Source organism: Carassius auratus, chromosome 45 (assembly GCF_003368295.1).
Source record: "Carassius auratus strain Wakin chromosome 45, ASM336829v1, whole genome shotgun sequence".
Taxonomy (NCBI): Eukaryota; Metazoa; Chordata; class Actinopteri; order Cypriniformes; family Cyprinidae; genus Carassius; species Carassius auratus.
Genome location: NC_039287.1, coordinates 9,397,669 through 9,417,756, shown reverse-complemented (window position 1 = coordinate 9,417,756; position 20,088 = coordinate 9,397,669). Strand labels below are relative to the sequence as shown.

Here is a 20,088-nt window from a genome sequence, read left to right as displayed (position 1 = left end):
TTATTCTATCAAGTAAAATAATACAAGTTTATACTGGAAGTTTGTTTTTATTGTGCACACATTTTTGAAATAAAGCAAATATCAAGCATGGCCACAATAGTCAAAAGAGTGTGAAAAATTTGATGAAATATATTGAAAATGTTTTTGTTGTGCTTTTCTAAACTTCAGATTTTATTTACATGCTAGCTTTCATAAAAAATCCCTTAATTCTACATATCCCACTCCTCTTAAAGTGTATTCAAAACATAAATACACATTCTTTTATGTTTAGAGTAAAGAAGAAAAAAAACCCGGCAGGATCAATATTGTACACAATATAATACACAAAGGTCAACATATATATTTCTATGCATTATATACATTTCATGCACAAGAAATAGTGAAGTGAATTATCTATAGATAGATGAGGGGAATTTTTAATTGTGTTCTTAAGTACATATTTTGTATATTACATAAACATGTAAAAAAAAAAATAATAATAATAATACAATCTCATTGAAGGCAATCAAAATTTGTTTGGGTACTTTGATCAAAATCAAAGTGAAAGGGTATACGCTTCTAGAAAATCTCAACAATCAGCTCAGCAAACCTTTTTTACATTTGTTATCATATTTATCATATGTCATATATTCAAATATAAAAAATATATATACCAAAGGAAAGTTCTTATAAAATTTTGGTAAAAATAAAAAAGGCATTTCAGACACCTTTATAATTTTAAACATCATAACCTACTTTTTTGGACACATTTTTGGTACAGATTGGTACTAATGAGGAGTACTAAAAGAGTCATGCATTTGCTCAATGCCAGTCCTCATCCTGCTCATCATCCAGCTCTAATGAGCTTTCCTCAGCTCCGCTGCTCTCTTCTTGCCCTCCTCTTTCTGCCTCCTTCCTCCTTGCTGCCTCGAGCATCTCCTGCCTTGCCTTCGCGGCCCGCTCCTCCTCTTCTCTTAGGCACTGTGCTGCTGCCTTCCTCTCCTGCTCGGCGTGACTCTTCATGTGAGCACTGCGGCTCTTCACCTTATAGAACACCCTATATACAGTATACAGACCTCATTATAATTCATACTAGTCACCTAAAATGAAGAAACTGCTTTACATATGCTAAAAGAAATACATTTCTAAAGCCACTGACTAGCAAAAAAAAAAACTAGCTGAGTGAATGGTATGAATAAGGATTTATCAAAGCATGGGCATTAGAAAAGAATTTTAAAAGCATCTGTCCTTAAGGATCATTTTAAATGCCACTGAAATAATTTCCTCCTGCTTTACAGAATAATATTTAAGGCCGGCATGACATTTGCTTATTGTTTACATGGCTTCATACCAACGACATTATATTTAATATTAAAATACAGAATTGTAATAATATTATATTAATTTTAATAATAATATCCGATAGTAGTACATTTCAATTAATGTTATTAAATGAATTCTATATTAAAGTCACTGTTTTGATGTTGCAATATCAGGATATTATTATTAATGAAACTAAATATTGTATTTTGAAATACTGAATTGTAAAATAATTAATTATTATAAAACATTCATTCAGATTAATAATTGTCATAATAATATGCAGATGTTGAAATATTGATATACTAGGTTATTTAGAGAAAAATCACAGTCTAGGTATTGCAATACTGTGATATTACAAATGCATTTATTACTGTAATATTAACATAATATATTGCCATATTTTAATAAATTAACTGTGATGGCAATATTAATACTGGGGATGTGATATTCAAATACGGAAGAAACTATCAGAGATCAGAGATAAAGAGTACAGTAAGCAGAATTCTTACTTAAGAGTATGATGAATACAGTAGAGTGTAAACCCTCATATAGGTGCTTAGAAACCTCTGGACCAAAGCTGTTCTAAGACAGGCTCGGTTGCTTCAAATTTAAGGAGTAGAAATTCAAAGACACATTCTGACTCACCTACTGCACTTCTTGCAAGGGAAAACACCCTCTGGCTCTCCCTGACTCTTGCTGCCAGTTGAGGCTCTGTTTTTCTTCGCAGTATTGTCAGGGTGAGGTTTCGGAGGTGCAGGGGAAGGTGTTTTGAAGTGGGGCTGAGCCACTGGCATCAGGCCTGAAGACACTTCCACAGTCTGCTCCTCATGAGCCACTGCTGCCCTCTCCTGGACGAATCCGTAAAATCAGATTCCAGTCTTTATGATGTATTCAATACATTTATTTACAACCTAGAGAATGCTTTCAAGCCAAATACTTACATTCAAATTGTCTTGAAGTGCCTTGGTCACATCTTGTAGACTGCTATCCACATTGTCTTGTGTTCCCTCCTGTTGTCTACTATTATTTTCTTCCTCTGCTTGTTTCACATGAATCTTATTGGAAATAAAAGAACAGACTGATGATATAGATTTTTTTAAGCATTCATACCAATTGCTTGAGTAGATTTAAATTAATAACGATTTTCAGCTTGGTTTCACACATTTGGAAGGCACTGTGCTAGTAGTCAAGACACTGACGATGCCTAAAAGCAGTACGCAGTAATAGTCTTTACCAAAGAGATGTTATCCTCTGGGTCTGAAGGTCCATATGTATATGTACCATTACGGCCAATCTTTACTTGTTTCTTATAGGTGTAGTAGAACTCCACACACTGTGCCACTGTTTTACTCCTCACCTGCCAAATTAGAAACACAATGTCAACTTAAAAATAGGAAATTTGATTTACAGGAATCAATACAGGTACATAACCAGCATAAAAAAAGACTATATACCAGTTTCTGCACCAAGAAGAAATCTTTCCTGTGAGCAGAAATTCCCTTGTTGAAGTATTGTTTTTCATCCACAGTCCAGTAGTCTGATCCTGACAATATTTAAAGGACATCAAGTTTTTCTATTCAGCATATAACATTACAGATAATCTGCGGCATTGCAATACTATCATTTACAGTAACATCATGTCAAATAGCTTTTAATATGAACACAGTGAGATCAGCAATTAAATGTAAATGATTTTCTACCTGCATAGTGGTAGTTCGCCAGATGGTGGTTCTTGGAGAAGATGGGATTCTTCATCAACATCATTTCCAGAGCTTCCTACAGAGCCAAAACGTATTTGTTGTTTATCCAGAATGCATATAGTGAATAGTTACATACATGCATCAAATACAGTAGCCCCAACAAGTATTTGAAAGTGAAAGTGACATTTAATTGTATTTTTGATTAAATAAATGTAGCCTTATGAGTCTAAGATACTTCTTTCAGAAACACTGCTCATGTCAAACTTGTGAATTGTAGTCCGAGTCTACTAAAGGGTATGAATTTGATTGTATTAGACAAAATATAAACACAACATATATCAAACACATACAAAGAAATCCTTCTTTCCATTAACAGTAAGTGTCAATTAGATTTTTAAAGTCAGACATTTTTCAGTGTAAATCAAGTGTCCAAACACTTTTTGGTTCCACTGTACATTCAACAGTGCTTTGAGGACTGAGCTCACCATGACATCCCCTCTGCACTCGTGCAGGCAGTGTAGCGCTAGCTCCGGGTTGGTTCCTCCTCCATACACGGCACTGGAGCAGACCAGGATCATCAGGTCATCAACTGAAAAATAATAAGGATTGGAATAGAAGTATGCGAGACATATGTCTGTGTTACATGCAGTTGTGAACATCAACTATATCAATGCACTCTAAAGACAAGTTACGTCTCGTATCCTGGGAGGGCGTAGAATCAGCCTCTGATTTAGGAAGCCAGACCAAAGTGGCTTTATGCTGGTCCTTTAGGGCCAGTGTTCGATCCAACAGTTCTGGAATTTCTGCCTGATACTGAGAGCCGATGTTTATGCGTCTAAAATTTGTAAGAGAAGGAGAATATATGTGAATAGAGGACAGGGATTGTAATGAATAGCTAATATTTATTTTAATAAATGCTCACGGTTCTAGGCTGACAGGCGCTGCTTCTCCAATCACTGAGAGTGCAGGAGGGCTGATTTCAGAACTGCCTAAAGTGCAGAGAATAAAGTCAGCAAGCGAGAGAGAGAGACGGGAATGATTAATCATGTCAATGATGAACTACAATTCATCTACACTTGCAATTCATTAAGGAAGGATAAACACAAATAAACAAATAGTGAAAAAATCTTAATGCATTACATTAAGGCTGTATAAGTTTCCATTAGTTAAAGTGAACTAACAGTTAATAATACAGTAACACAAGGTTCAATTTGTTAGCAATATTAGTTCATTAACACAATATGATGTATTAACTAATAAACAACAGACATTTGAAGTTTTATTTAAATAAAAAAGAAAACATTATGAACAAGAACTAACAATAAACAATAGTGTATTTATACTGTAAATTTACATAAATGACTAATAAATGCTCTACGCATGTCCAGTTTATTGATAGTTTATGATATCTAATTAATGTTAACTTCTGTTTTATCTATTAAGTATGAATAAACAAATAGTAAAAATAAAAAAAGTTACACTTCACATTAACATCAGTAGCACGATATGAACTAATAATGCATTATATTAATGACATTTATCATTATTTCAAATATATTACTGCATTATTATTAAAAGTTATGTTAACATTAGTTACTAATATTATGAACTACTGATGAACAATACGGTGTTTATACTGTAAATTAACCTAGATGAATAAATTCTGTAAGAAACTATTGTTCATTGATAGGTTACTAGAACTAATGCATTAGCAAATGTTTGTTTAAAACCTTACTGTAAATTTTTACCAATAAAAAAGTCCTTTAAAATGAAAATTCATGTGGAACGCACTTGAACGTAGCAAGCTTCGAGCAGCGCTGCGGGGAGTGAATGGAGGTGGCAGGACCTGGCTGCCCGCTGCCATAGAAGAGAGGACAGCAGAGAAGTAGAGCCCAGAGCCTTCACGCACTGGTGAAAGAATGGGTGGAGGGGTGTACGGCGGGATGATACTGGCATGGTCCAGCAGGCGTACAGGGGAGCGCAGATTGCTCTGGTACGGAGTGATGCTGGAGTAAACAGAAGGGGCGATGAAAGGGTACGGTTGAGGTATGACCAGAGGCTCGGGACGTGGACGGCGCCTGGATTTGTCCTCATGTCCTTTACCCTGATTCAAACATAAATGGCAGAAACAGATATTTTAACTATTTTTAAAAGCCAGTTCTAATGTGAAAGTAAAGCAAACTAAAATATTGTGGAAATGATTTAAGAGCAATAATCAGAGTTACCAGGTTTCGTGGTCTGAAAAAAATAAGCCCAAAACAAGCGACCCAGTCTGGAAAGGTAGGCCCAAACTGAACAACCCCATGCATATCATAAAGCAGGTCCTGGAGGGCCGGTGTCCTGCTGAGTTTAGCTCCAACTTGCCTCAACACACTTGCCTGGAAGTTTCTATTATACCTAGTAAGGCCTTGATTAGATCTGTTCAGGAGTGTTTAATTAGGGAAGGAGCTAGACTCTGAAGGACAGTGGCCCTGCAGGACTGAGTTTAGAGACATTAAGTATACATATGGCTCTCCTATTCCCCATTTTAATTGGATTGTGTTCCAGTTTTCTATTAAGCTCTAGAAAAAACATGTTTCTTTTTCATTACTTGAATCGTTTCTAGTCGTCCATCTCCCATACGATTTAAGGACAAAATAACTACCTTAGCACAGCATAAAAAAACCTCAAAAGACACATTAATGCAACCCACTTTATTTTCGCTTACTATCATATTAAGATTAGTACATACTTAATCTAATATGTATGCATTGAAGTCTATGAATTTTATTATTTAAGAATTTTTGGTAACACTTTACTATAAGCTTTAATTAGTTAACATCATTAACTATGAGCAATATATTTTTACAGCATTTATTAACCTTTGTGAATGTTAGTTCAGAAAAATACAATTGTTCATTCTTTGTTCATTTCAGTTCACAGTGCATTAACTAATATTAACAGATATAACTTTTGATTTACAAAAGTATTTAAAAAGTATAAAAAGAATTTACAAATCAGCATCAACTAAGGTTAATTAATGCTATACAAGTATTTCTCATTGTTAATTCATCTTAACTGATATAGTTAACAAATGTTAACAAACTAAACCTTATTGTGAAGTGTTACTGTTGCATTAAAAGCAGCTTGTGATGGCATAACGTTCCTGAATTAAATGACTTCAAATGTCAAAATAGACTTTGTTTTGTGGGTTCAGTAATATAGTGACACATGCAGCACTGGCAAAAATGACATCAATATTTTGATGTGCAAATAGCAATTGCAAGTGGTGTTCACAGACAGAGAAACACAATCATACATGAATTAACAATAAAGGGGTTTAGTCCTATGACTGCAAACCACTAACAAGATCAAATACATAACTATAGTTAAGAATATATATATATATATATATATGCCTAAAAAAATACATAACCCCGCAACTGCTCAACCCTGTAAGCGACAAGCCTATAGTATCTTATAATAAGTGGACTTGGCAACATTAGCATTAACCTGTATTAACTGTATTAACCTGGATGAAGCTCTCGGCTGCTGAGTTCTTTATTGAGTGCCGGTGTGCTACAATAACAGAGGGTTTACAATCAGGCTGGCTCTGCGAATGTGAAATCTCTGAGGGATGCCGAACACTATCCAGCGGTGTCCAGCTGCCCGGTGCTTCCATTTGAGTTTGACCTCTCCGAACTGGGACAGAGACTGGGATGACTAATGGTGCCATCCCAGCTGGTTTACCAGGGGTAACATCCTCACACTATTAATAGAAGACAGAAAAAGACAGAATAAAATATGAATGGAGAAGAAAAAACAAAAGATAGAGAAGCACAAATAAAATTGTGTGTAAGCAACCAGCAGCGTTTAACTAAGTCACAGAGCTAGATGAGTTACTCTGTCCTGAAAACACCATTACAGGCTAAGATTTTCAAATGTTTTTTTTTTTTAAACAACCACCTCAAACATATAGAGCTGTATCTGTCCTGTTACTGTACATTGTAATATCTAAAGTCTGCGATATTTTAAAGAATGAATTTCATACCATGAACTTCTTGTTTTGTGAGGCTTGGATCAGACAGATGTTTGCAAATAAGGCTTGGTGATTCAGTTCCTCCCAAATTCAACTGAATGGATTTTGAGCGAGTGTGGAATGTAAAGGTGTGCAGACATGCAGTTGCTCACCAGACTGCTTTACAATCCTCAATAACTGCATAAACTCCAACTGTATTGTTTACTTTTAATGTTTGATTAGTTATAAAGCCGGTGACACGTTTCACCCAGCTTCAAATTCTTACTAGAGTCAGCAATGGAAATTTTTAGGTTTTGAATGAGCTAATTCAACATAGTACACCATTAAAGCAGCAAAACATTCCAGTATATGTACATACACATACATGCATGCTAACCATTCAAGTTTGTGGTTAGTAAGATAACTGTTTTGAATTAAGTCCTTCTATTCAAAAACATTACATTTATAAAAGTGACAATAAAGATCTTTATTATGTCACAAAAGATTTATATTTAAAATAAATGTTGTCCTTTAAACTTACTAGGCATCAAAAAATCCTGAAAAATGTTTCACGGTGTGCACAAAAATATTAAGCAGCACAACTGTTTTTATGATTAATAATAACAAAAGATGTTTCCTGAGCACCATATCAGCATATTATTTGAAGTCCAACATGTTCTAATATATTACATTTAATATGAGAACATATTTCTGCTATTCCACTGTTGTAAAAAAGGCTTCAAACGGATTTCCAAGTGAAATAGGCTCACCTTTGCTGGCAAAAAATCCATCTCTGAAGCCTTTTGAGCAAGAGTCTCAAGGTTGATCTCCTTTGAGGCCCTCCGTCGTCTCGGAGTGCTTTGGATGACCCCTACCGCAGGTTCTTGGACTACACCACCTCCTCCATTCTGGGAAGAAACCTTGTCATTTGATGTCTGGTTGCCTTGAGGAGAGATTCCATCTTTGGAGAGTCGTCGAGAGCGGCGAGGGAGGACCTGGCGTTTTTTTGGGGTCTCCTGGAGTTCTGGAGTGTCCTCTGCAGATCCAGACTCCTGATAATTTGCTTCCTGAGGAACAGGATGTTGTGGTTGAGGGACTATGAGCTGGGTATGGCTCAGTTCTGTTTTTGCCCGAGCGCTGGCAAGATCTTGTGACTCAACATCTTGTCTGACTCTCTGCTTTTCTGTAGTCTCTCGTGCATGCTGTTGCTGCTGCATCTGTTGCAGATGTTTCTGTTGTTGGTATTGCTGTTGCATTTGCTGCAGACGTTGCTGCTGTTGCATCTGATGCTGCTGCTGTTGTTGTTGTTGTTGTTTCTGCTGCTGCAACTGATGCATTTGCTGTAACTGTTGCATCTGGTGCTGACGATGAAGCTGCTGCTGCTGCTGTTGCAACTGCAAGAGTTGCTGTTGCGATTTCGGTTTCTCATTATAATTCATATTTAAAGGCACATTGTTGCCTTGGAAGACTTGTTGGAAACCAGGTGCCTGTGGTTGCTGGGTAGGTCCGAATGCCAACTGAAAGGGCTGCAAAGTGGAGTCGGACACATCGTGATGCATTCCCTGTGGCTGATACTGGAGGTCTGCTGGTCTGTGACTTTGTTGGAGCGCATTAAATTGAGTATGATGCATGGCAGCCATCGTGTGATGGTCCCAGTCTGCCCCGGGAACGTGAACGGTGTCTGTGTAGGACTGTGATGAACTTGGTGAATGCTTCTCCAGCTTTACAGCCTCCATTTCATGACTTTTGTGAAAGCCTCTTGGGTCATCTATACCACCTAGAGAAGGGCCAAAGTTCTGTGACCACTTGTTCATGTTCGGGACACCCTGAATCCAAGTCGCCGTCTGCATTGGGTTTTGAGGCACCCAGTTTACTGGTCCCGATTGCTGAAAATGGCCCCGGACCTGATAGGCTTTATCAGATTTGTAAAGGCCCTGGACTTCAGGGCTAGAATCCACCAAAACCTCTGGGCTGCTGTGAGTTTGCTCCAAGGACTGAGTACCCACATTGTAGAAGAGATCCCCTGAATGCTGCATTGTTTCCCCAATGGCTTCAACATTCTGCTTGCTAATACTGTTTATGGTTCCACTCTGGTGTGGAGAAAGACTCATGGCAATTGTGTGAGACTATAAGACAAGCAAAAACCTGAGGCATTCAGCAGTTCAGTTTAAAGTTAGCTAATAACCAGGCCGGATGTAAAAAATAAAAGATTTTGCAGAGCAGAGCACAAGCACTATGTTGTGGGGTCTAGAAGCGCCACCTCCCCGCTTGCTTTTATACTGCAGTATAAAGGTGGTGTAAATATTTAAAAATTCAGTCATTCCTCAGTCACAGGAAGTGTTCTAAAAAGGAGAGAAAGACAAAAAGGAAGGTTTTGAAGTCAGTCACAATAGGAGTATAATGATGTCTGCATTATACACAAAACAAACAAAACAAAAAACAAAAGAAAAAGTTAAAATAAAATTGGTCAATGACATGCCACTCATTTTATTTTGTCTCCATATTATTCATTTATTCAAAAATACATAAAAAAATGCTACTGATACATACAATAATTTGGATACACATATTCTATGATGTACAGAGCCCCTGAAGGGACAAAGTATGAGATTTAAGGAAAAATTATATTTCATGTTTTTGTGCAACATTGCAAAACATTTGTGACTGTGCCTGTGAAAACCCAGTTTAAGTCTTGTGTGTGTGTGTGTGTGTGATTTACTGTTTTATATAAAATCATCCTTCATAATGTATTCTGCATTCTGTGAAAACTTAACAAGAGTAAGGCCATTTTAAAGATTGAAATCATAGTGAAACGAATGGTTGAAATCAAATTTTGATGCTTGTTATCCCATTAGATTTTGAAAACGAAGCCTCAAAACAGTTAAAATGAATTATAAATAGGGTGAATTGTCACGTAAACTTCATATCAATAACAAAACACGCCATAGCATGTCAAAACTGACTCTCAGAATGACAGGACATTAAGTTTTTTTTTTTTTAGATTAGATTAAACTTTACTGTCATTATGCAGGGTACAAGAACAGAGCTAATGAAATGCAGTATACTTTTGCATATCATTAATTAATGGCTGTTTGGTAAGACTTGTACATAGAGAAGGAACATAGTGGCCTAAAACCAGGAAACCTGACAAACACAAACGCAGAAGGCAAGAGCAGACAGCACGGGAGGGGCGTGAAAGAGCAATGCAAGACAACAAGAATTACAGGAAGTGAAGAGGGAAAGGGAGAGAGAGATAGGGAGAGAATACAGGAGTAAGAAAGAGAGAGAGAGAGAACAAGCAGAACTACTTTTCAACCCACTGACAACCCCTCCCAAACTAGCAACCACGATGAAAACATTTGTTATAAAAAATATTTGTATAATCAATGCTGCACAGCAAAACAAACCACCCTACATACTTCCCTATAAGAAGACAAAGTATCAGTCTGGTGCACTTTGCTCCATTACGCTTCTAGGTTTATTGAACGAAATGTCGTGTACGAAACAGATTAAGATTGCATCGTACTTACACTGTTGCAATATGGTATTGACGTCCTCCTTCTTTACTTTTCAAGTTCGGGTGACAGCACCTTACAAAACAGTTCCAACCCTGGGCAAAGTCAACAGCGTGCACGACCATTTACATACCACGAACAATGCAGTCTGTCGTAATCGCCTAGACGTCAAGTGCGCACATCTGAAACGCGAAAACACCATGTCATAGTGCATCGAGAGGCCTTTCCGACATGAAGGCTGAAAGATTCAACAACTTTTGCTATCCGAGAACTCTTCAGTTGTAGTCACTAAACATGTTTTCCTGTTTACATTCTGCTGTTTAAGCGCAATTTTACCGATACTGTTTGCAGAACGTGTATATTTCGAGGCTCCTCTTGAAAAATAATCAATCCATCAAAGTTATTTATCAACAAAACAGTTCGCACTGACGCAGCCAATCAGCGCGTTTCGGACTGAAGGCGATACAAGGCGCACGCTGTCATTGGACGGAAGGAACTTCTCGCGCACTGCTGGAATGTGTAATATTTAATTAGTGAGACCAACTAAAACAGGAGACCTTTATATTTGTATCACTTTCACTTTTTATGATTTCAATATATATTACATGATGCGTTGACTGTGTCATTAAAAATGCATGTTGACGTGGTTCTCTATAATGTTGAACATGTCAGGCTCCTTATCAAAAAACGAACAAACCCCAAGCAACGAGAACAGCTGGTTGGCTGCTTTAGCTGGTCTCCTAGGTTGATTTTTATTTTTTATTACTTTTTAGCTGGTCAAGCTGGGAGACCTGCTAAAAGACAAACGAAGCTTAAACCTGCTATTTCCAGTTTAGGCCAGATAAGATTAGTTAGCCAGTCTAGGTTAGCTGCTTGGTAAACATGCTTACAACATGCTAATCATGCTAGAAACAAGCTAACAACATGCTGACATGATAATCATGTTAATAACATAAACATCGTGTTAGAATCAAGCTAGCAATGCCAATTACGCAGTAACATGTTAAATAATGCTAGCAACATGCTATCTAATGTTAACTTAACTTCTATCTAATCTGTCTGAACTTTCAAACAAGGCTTTTCAAGCCAACTTCAGAGTTTGTTTGCTAACTTTACTCTTCTAATTAAACATCTGGAACGAAGGAATCTTTTATAAGAATTCGCCGTGTAATACTGTATCCTGAATTAAATAACGTTAAGTGTTTTAGCTATCTAATACTGTAAATATCTGTTTATTATTTATTGTACCAACAAGTCAGGAAATAAACATATCGTAGTCGAACACATTTTATTCATATTTTTTCTCAAATTACTGTGTTGTCCTGGTCACATGTTGATTGCTTGGCTGTTCATATATAATTAGTATATCATATTAAAGGCGATCTGTGAAACTCTACATTGAAGATTTGCGGAAGTAAGGCGTCAGCTGGTGTGTCACGTGATCGCCATCATATGATTTGCATACAGGGGAACGACCGGTTTAGACCATTGTACTCATCATTAGCAAGAAAGACAAATTTCAATCTAGCCTGAGTGTCTGATGTTCGTGGTCACTCAGTCCCACACTCACCATGGCTTGGACAAAATATCAGCTCTTTCTCGCGGGTCTGATGCTCACCACAGGCTCCCTTAACACACTATCCGCGAAGTAAGTAGCACACGCACTGGATGGTGTTCGTTTACATGACATTTTTGCTAACTTATATTGGTTAAACGAACCGAATATTGGTTTGCTTCTATGAATAGGACAGACAATGATGCTTTCACGTTTTCTTTTACAAAACTATACGCAGTGTCCTTATTACTTTGTGAACGTGTGTAATGTTATTGTGTAATATCTCAAAAGAGTGAATCTGGATCATGTTTTTTTGTGTTAATGTAAGCAAAAATTAGATGAAAGAAAGATTGTATATGGACTTTACATATTAATTTAATGTTAAATTAATTAATTACTTTACATATACAGACGAAATTGAAAATGTAACATTTTAGGACAAGATGATTAGACGACTCACGTGAATTTGTGAAGATCCGACGTGTGGGACATGTTGATGCTGCAAAATCAGCAATTCTGCCACCAAAACCCTTGTGACTATTAGTCAATAGTGCAATCGCAGCGTTAAACTTAGTGGACCATTGAGTCAAAAGATGTCTGCTATAAATGCTCTTAAGTAACTTGTAATTTGATACATCTTTGTATCTAAAACAGAAGCTTGATGTTTCTAGGCAGACGTTATTTGATACCACACTTCACTCAGTATCTGCTGGAAAACTGGCACTGAAGCATCTCTGTTTTAACACTTAACTATTTGCACACTCGGTTCTTACAGTACCTACTATTCTTTCTAAAATCAAGTCAAATTGTTAAATCTAAAGGAGTTGTTAAAATCTGTTTGTTAAGGTTTATTTGATAAACTCTATTCTTCATCATGAGGCTTTATGTCAGTCATGCATTGTCATTTCATAGTTGTAAAAATGACATTAGTGTCCCATGTGCATAGTTACTTATTAAACTTATAGTGACATAAGTTGAGTAGTTTAAAGGTGGATGTGACCAAAAAAAAAAACACTGGTTTTGACAAATGGATTTGTGTGCAGTCCCAAACTTAAACTATCTTTGAGCAAATGTTTGCGATGAGAGCTTTATTTACTGTCATACTGCATATTAATGCACATTAAGTTTGATGAATTTTAATATCACATTTACAAATTTAATTATTAATAATAATAATTCCTTACATTTATACAGTGCTTTTCTAGGCACTCAAAGTGCATACATCTTTTTTTATTTTCTTCTAGATGGGCTGATATGTTCTCTGCACCGGGATGTAGTGGCACCCCAAAGCATGCCTTCTCCCACCCTTTTGTACAGGTAATGATATTTATCTATCCTTGAGATAACAACACACTATTCACATCAAACTTTTCTCAGCTAATTTTTTCAGTACCTCTCAGGAAACAGAACTGAAAGAGTTATTTATGTTTTGGCAAAGTGAGAACTGGCTTTGACTCAATGTCCTTCTCTTCACGTCACTTTTCCCTGTCTCTCTTGCTTTTCTTAAATGCATCTTAATAATAAATGACTTCTCTCTTCACTGCTCATCTCCCCGTCTCCCCCTTCCAGGCTGTGGGAATGTTTTTGGGGGAACTGTCCTGTCTGGTGGTGTTCCACATTCTCCTTTGTCATGATCGGCGCAAACCTGAGCCTACGATGGTTCCGGGCCAAAGTTTTAACCCCCTACTTTTCCTCCCGCCTGCACTTTGTGACATGTTGGGAACATCCATCATGTATGTTGGTGAGTATCCAACGTGTGGAGTATATTGTGTCAGTAGTCTTTAGTTCTTAAAGAGTAGGTTCATCAATTTACAACCAGCTTTGTATGGTTACAGTTTCAGCAGTATAAGTAAATGAACTGTGTATTATCTTCTTTAAAACTATATATGGTCAAGTTTAGATTAATAATAGCTGAAACTTCTGTTCTTGGATTGACTTAAACCGGTTCTGTGCTTGTGTTTTCGTTCCTCTTTCTTTACATCTCTAGCACTGAACATGACCAGCGCCTCTAGTTTCCAGATGCTGCGAGGAGCTGTGATCATCTTCACTGGACTGTTGTCTGTAGCATTCTTAGGTCGGCGACTGCAGCCCAGCCAGTGGATTGGGATCCTATTCACCATCCTTGGTCTGGTGGTGGTTGGCCTGGCGGACTTTATGAGCGGCCATAGGAATGACTCCCATAAGCTCAGTGAGGTTATCACAGGTCAGTAGTTACCTGCTGCTGAATGTTTTTAAGCATACACAATGATTATTTGTCTTTTACAAATCAGAAAATGTTCTCGTAGGCTGGAGATCAGGATTTTGTCTTTATTTGATTGTATCTTGCATTTCTATCTGATTGGACTGTTGCACTGATTAGCTTTTGATCTTGTCTTATAGGGGACCTTTTGATCATCATGGCACAAATTATTGTTGCAGTCCAGATGGTCTTAGAGGAGAAGTTTGTTTATAAGCACAATGTGCATCCACTGAAGGCTGTCGGGACTGAAGGTAGATTTTTTAATATATTGCCATTGTTATTATATTAAGTCTGTAAACAGGATGTTAACAGAGGCTAGAGATGCTGAAGATGCATGCAAAGAGGAGAAAATACTGTAGCAGGCAGAGCAGCTCACTGTTCACGATGTGCGGAAGAGAGTCCAAAGACAGAAAGAGGGGAACTGACTTTAGAAAACTTTACATGGCGTTTTCTTTTCATCTTTCCTCTGTATAATGCATATTAAAGCAGTGTTTATAAGAGCAGAGCTGCAGTTTTTACAGCAGTAACCAAGGAAATGCTGTATCGCTGCTGTTCCATAAGCGCCACCTATTGTCAGAGAGTGAATTTGCATCTCATTAAGCTCATCTGCTGGATTTGTTTTGTGCAGATGTTTTATATATTGTTTTGCTTCAAATATTTAAAGCAAACATTGCTACGTTACAAGTGTGTAGATTTCATTTTGGATCGATTCGTGATTAAAATTCAGTGGTTGCATCTAATTTCAAATGGCTATGAAAATTCAAGATTGGTGCAACCATGAGTAAAGAATATACAAATGTTATTTTACATGTGACTATTAAATTTCTGTACCTGAACAGTTACAAACATAAAAACCTAAAGCTTAATTTCATTTGTATTTTTGTTCTATATATATAATTGCGCTATTGCTTGTAATTTGTTCATTTGTTCTTATTTCCTGACTGATTACTTGTCTTTAAAACATTTGAACATTTTATTTGTTAGGCTAGTAGTTTTGTGCTGTGGTATCGAAATTGGAAATGAGAATTGTAAAAGTTAATTGGTATCTAAACTTTTGGTGTCATATAAGCTTATTCTTTAGAATACAAGATAACAATGGTCAAAAACAACTATTAAATTTTTTTTTGTGGCAGGACAAGTAAAAATTTGAACCACTGGCTCAAGCGGGCCAGTAAAAAAAATCCTTATCATTGAGCTCTGAAGTATATCAATGCTACTTTTTAATATTGTTATCATAATGATTATATACTTGTATGTTATTTCACATGATGCTACTGTTTAAAAGTTTTGGGCCAGTCAATTTTTGTTGAACGTTTTTGACAGAAGTTTCCACTGCTCACTAAGGCTGTATTTATTTGATCAAAAATAAAGTAAAAACAGTAATATCCTGAAATATTATTACAAAATGTAAAATAATCTTTTCTATTTTTAATATATTTTAAAATGCAATTCATTTTTGTGACAGGAAAGGTGAATTTCAGCAGCTATTTCAACAGTCTTATGTATCATGTGATCCTTCAGAAAACATTCTAATATTCTGATTTAGAACTTAATTTCTTATTATCATTTTTGAAAACAGTTGTGCTGCTTAAATTTAGTTTTTTTCTTCAAAACTTGTTTGAATTAAAATTCAAAAGAAATGTAATTAGTTTTTATTGTTTGTGATCAATTGCTAGAAAAGGTTAACTGTTAAAAAGATTAAATAAGCAATTAATCAAAGGTACTATAGATTACTAGAACAAACAATACTAATTGGCCAACAACCAAATGTTGTCATTACCATAGGTGTTTGCTAGACCCTTTTTAGGAGATCTCTGTTTTTCATCTTATCTGTCAATGCTGTTACAAATGAGTGATTATGTTCTCTGACTTGAAGCAGTGGGTTTGAGGTTATTTCGCTCCCAATCCTTCCCCATTCATTGTTACTGTCAAATCAGAAAAATGCGGCCAAATATACCTTCGTTAATGATGAATATCTACTGACAAACAGGCAATTTTTTGTTTTATAAAATATATATATATATCACTTTTTGACTGATTAGTTTCTCAGTGTCTTATTTGACTTTTATCTCTCTTTCTTAGGTTTTTTTGGATTTTTCATCCTCTCTTTGCTCCTCATCCCAATGTTCTACATCCATGTGGGAAGTTTTGCAGACAACCCACGGCAGGTCCTTGAAGACGCGTTGGATGCCTTCTGTCAGATTGGTCATAAGCCTCTCATTTTACTGGCACTGCTGGGCAACACTGTGAGCATTGCCTTCTTTAACTTCGCCGGCATCAGCGTCACCAAGGAAATAAGTGCCACTACTCGCATGGTGCTGGACAGTCTGCGTACTGTGGTCATCTGGGTCGTGAGTTTGGCACTGGGTTGGGAGGTATTCCACGGCCTACAGATTTTAGGCTTCATCATTCTACTCCTTGGTACAGCGTTGTACAATGGACTCCACACGCCCTTGATGGCCAAACTGCCCTGCTGCCCTGGAGGGCAGAGAGCAGAGGAGGAAGAAGCCCCAGAGAGAGAGAGGCTGCTTGGTGGAGGAAAAGCTGCAAATGAGAGCTAATATTGGACTTTGAACAAAATGCTGCCCACAAGGCATTTTTGTTTTTAGTTTTAACTGCTATTTCCATTTGAAGAAAGAATAACGTTTTAGTATTGTTTTCGAGTTTGATTCAATACTTAGGAACCATCACTACTTATTCCCTACAGCCATTTCTGTGGGCATGTCCCAACGGTAAAAAAAAAGAAAAGGATAGTTTAGTGCTTGGATTGCAATTTTTTTTCACTTTAGGAAAGGGAACCATTTTCACATGATTCCAATGCCAAAAAAAAAATCTTAGAATAATATTTTAAAGTTTTTAATTCTGTGTTTTATAGGGTTCAAAACCTTTTTTTGTTTACACGATGTGCGGTTGTTAAATGGACATTGTTTCTCTAACCATTTTATCTGAGGAATATTTTTAGTGATCTGTGAAACGGGTATTGTGTACTGACAAGAAACTCTTCTGCCAGTCCATGTATATTTGGTTTATGAAATGATGGAAATATCACTTCATAAGTTTAACGCCAGTAAATATTATGTTACCGTATTTTTCAGACAATAAGTCGCACTGGACTTTAAGTCACATTTATTTAGAACCAAGAACCAAGAGAAAACATTACCGTCTACAGCCGCGAGAGGGCGCTCTCTGTCTTCAGTGTAGACTACAGGAGCACTGAGCAGCATAGAGCGCCCTCTGGCGGCTGTAGATGGTAATATTTTCTCTTGGTTAATTTCTTCATGTCAAATTCATTTTGATAAATAAGTCGCACCTGACTATAAGTCGCAGGACTAGCCAAACTATGAAAAAAAGTGCAACTTATAGTCCGGAAAATACGTTAGATTTTTTTCTTTCTTTTTTTTTTTAATGGAGTAATATACGAAGAACCCTAGTCTCAAAAACAGTGTAGTTTTTACTAAAATTGTAAAACTGACATCTGTCTGCATGAATGTATAAATCCCTCTCACATTCTTAGAAGAAACATTTGTACTTTGTGGATGCATTTCTGTTAAATGAAAACATGAAAAGGAAAGAACTGTTTCAGTGACTATTCTGATCTGCGTAATTCCACAAAATGTAACCACCAAAATAATGATAATATTGTGCTTTTCTTATGTACAGCATAAAAGGGTCATATGATGTTTTTTTTTTCATTATGTGGTGTAATAGAATATGTTGACATGGTTTATAATACTGTACATTAGGGCTGCACAATGTGTTGTTTAAGCATCGATATCGCGATGTACAAATCCACGATAGTCACATCGCAGGATGTGCGATGTAGGCTGTCGTAGTTGATCCGTTATTCATTAACTGTATGGGCCAAAGAGCGCACGCGCGAGAGAGAGAGAGCGCGAGCGCGCGGCCGGCGACACACTAGATGCGTGGCGCAAGCATCTCAGCTGCGTGGCGTGTCCGTTTTTAATTCGGCTCCCATGTTAACAGGTTAGAGCTTGCAGACAGCCTGCATGAGACACGCGTCTCGCCGCGCGGAAAACACGTGCATGCTAGAAATAGAGCCGACGCCTATTTATATTGCACCTGTTACCGGCCTGAGAGAGAGAGAGCGCGCGTGCAAAGCGAGCCCCGGCCGCACGCTCAATGTATTCAAACAACACGAGCGCTGTCTTGCTCTCTCTCTCCCTCGCGCATATTAATCAATTGACACGATGGTGTCGATGTTTAAATAATTTAAAATGAGAATGTAAGTTTGCTCACCCCATTTTTGTTTGTAAGAATATTTTTTTATTTCATAACGCAATATATATCGCAGAAAAATAAAATATTGCAATGTCAATTTTTCCCAATATCGTGCAGCCCTACTGTACATTATTGTAGGTCCTCTATGCCCTGCCTATCTCAAATGCACAGTTTTCTACAAAGCCCCTCCTTCCGACTAGCACAGTCTGTTCTGATTGGCCAACTGACCCACTGCATTGTGATTGGCCGAACACTGCAACACTCGCCGGAAATGTAAAGCCCCTTTCCAAAATCGTGAGCTTCATCTATGAAAATAAATTTAAACACAGTTAAAGCTGCAGTAGGGAACTTTTGACGCTCTAGCGGTTAATAAACAGAACTGCTTGCGTCTTGCGGAAGAACATTGTAGCCGGAGCTACTTGCACCCTAGTGATTCAGGACAAGCTAAAAACACGGTTTGGAAAATGGATTCATGGTGTACTCACTTATTATGTTCATTTTTATACATTTTGAACACAAACAAAGTTACGGACCGCAGCTCTGATTGGTTGTTTAGGCAAATATGAAATGCCTAAAATAGTCTGGACAAGAAAGGCAACAGACTTAAACTTAATTATTTAATTTTATGAATGCTAGATTATAGTCCTAGTCATGATCTTTTTCAAAAGACATTTAGACACTTTTTGGTGAATTAAAAGCAATCAGTAATGTAACTAATATTAAAACAACATTACAGAAGCTTACATTTATTTTAAAGAAAATAAAGTAAAACTAAGTAAGCAGTTAACTCAAGGTGTCAGTGCTGCCAGTTAAGATGTTCTTAAAAGGCTTTTTCAAAATACTACATAAACATCACGGGATAATAAACAGTCCTTAACTTGTGATTTTTACCACTATATTGATATTTTATTTTCTGCTCCTCTCCTTGGCATCGTTTTGCCCCAAATAATTTACATTTTTTTTAATTATTTTAAAAACCTCCAAAAAATAAAAACTGCCTATGTCGCCTATGCCACAGGACGGCTCTGCTTAAACTAAAGTAATAATAAAACATACTTACAGAATCTGATTCAGAAGTGCCAGATTGTCATAGCAAAGTCAGAGTTACCTCTTCTCCTAGGTTCATGAAACAGTCGTCCATAAAATTAATTCCTGTTCTGTTCTAAGTAATCTTAAAGATTCCTAAATGCATCTACTTTCGGAAGGCCAAATAAAGTGCTTTTGCTTTCATCTAGACACACAGCATCTCCCTGACAAGGCTGCTTCAACACTAACTGTGGTACTGAAACCATGTCTTTATATTAATACCATATTTCTTTGCGTGAACATTTGGGCGGCATTACACAACCATAGTGACGTAGATATGTGTTGGCATGTTTGAATGAGCAGTTTTAGGGGGGGCGTGGCAGAGTCTTAAATTTGATAAAGAATATCTCTTTGGATTTAAGACGTTAGTCTTTGCAACTTTACAGATCTTCTTTATGCACGAAGAGCTTGTAACACTCCAAAGAGAAAGGAAAAATTTAAATTGCATCATATTA

The 20,088-nt window shown here is 36.9% G+C and overlaps 2 protein-coding genes across 2 annotated transcripts; one reads left to right on the top strand and one right to left on the bottom strand.

The window, feature by feature from the left end:
- Positions 1-33: 33 nt before the first annotated feature.
- On the bottom strand, positions 34-10,940 carry LOC113063149 (ELM2 and SANT domain-containing protein 1-like). The gene is made up of 13 exons (XM_026233354.1): positions 10,530-10,940; positions 7,770-9,341; positions 6,514-6,750; positions 4,794-5,106; positions 3,925-3,991; positions 3,695-3,837; positions 3,488-3,591; positions 3,003-3,078; positions 2,757-2,845; positions 2,537-2,659; positions 2,244-2,357; positions 1,948-2,150; positions 34-1,036 (listed from the first exon to the last, which is right to left on the bottom strand). Exons 2-13 carry the CDS (start codon positions 9,108-9,110, stop codon positions 802-804), a joined length of 3,045 nt encoding a protein of 1,014 aa, XP_026089139.1. The 5' UTR covers positions 9,111-9,341; positions 10,530-10,940; the 3' UTR covers positions 34-801.
- A 1,046-nt stretch (positions 10,941-11,986) lies between these two features.
- Positions 11,987-17,506, top strand: LOC113063183 (solute carrier family 35 member F6-like). Its single transcript, XM_026233406.1, has 6 exons — positions 11,987-12,162; positions 13,314-13,386; positions 13,639-13,810; positions 14,057-14,272; positions 14,449-14,559; positions 16,391-17,506. The coding sequence occupies exons 1-6, from the start codon at positions 12,086-12,088 to the stop codon at positions 16,867-16,869; spliced, it is 1,128 nt and encodes a 375-aa protein (XP_026089191.1). The 5' UTR covers positions 11,987-12,085; the 3' UTR covers positions 16,870-17,506.
- Positions 17,507-20,088: the final 2,582 nt, after the last annotated feature.

Coding starts and splice junctions, on each gene's coding strand:
- LOC113063183 (XM_026233406.1), top strand. CDS start 12,086: ATGGCTTGGACAAAATATCAGCTCTTTCTCGCGGGTCTGATGCTCACC. Junction 13,387..13,638: donor TCTCCCACCCTTTTGTACAG/GTAATGATATTT, acceptor TCCCCCTTCCAG/GCTGTGGGAATGTTTTTGGG. Junction 14,560..16,390: donor GAAGGCTGTCGGGACTGAAG/GTAGATTTTTTA, acceptor TCTCTTTCTTAG/GTTTTTTTGGATTTTTCATC.
- LOC113063149 (XM_026233354.1), bottom strand. CDS start 9,110: ATGAGTCTTTCTCCACACCAGAGTGGAACCATAAACAGTATTAGCAAG. Junction 3,992..4,793: donor TCGAAGCTTGCTACGTTCAA/GTGCGTTCCACA, acceptor TCTGCACTTTAG/GCAGTTCTGAAATCAGCCCT. Junction 3,592..3,694: donor GCCCTCCCAGGATACGAGAC/GTAACTTGTCTT, acceptor ATTATTTTTCAG/TTGATGACCTGATGATCCTG.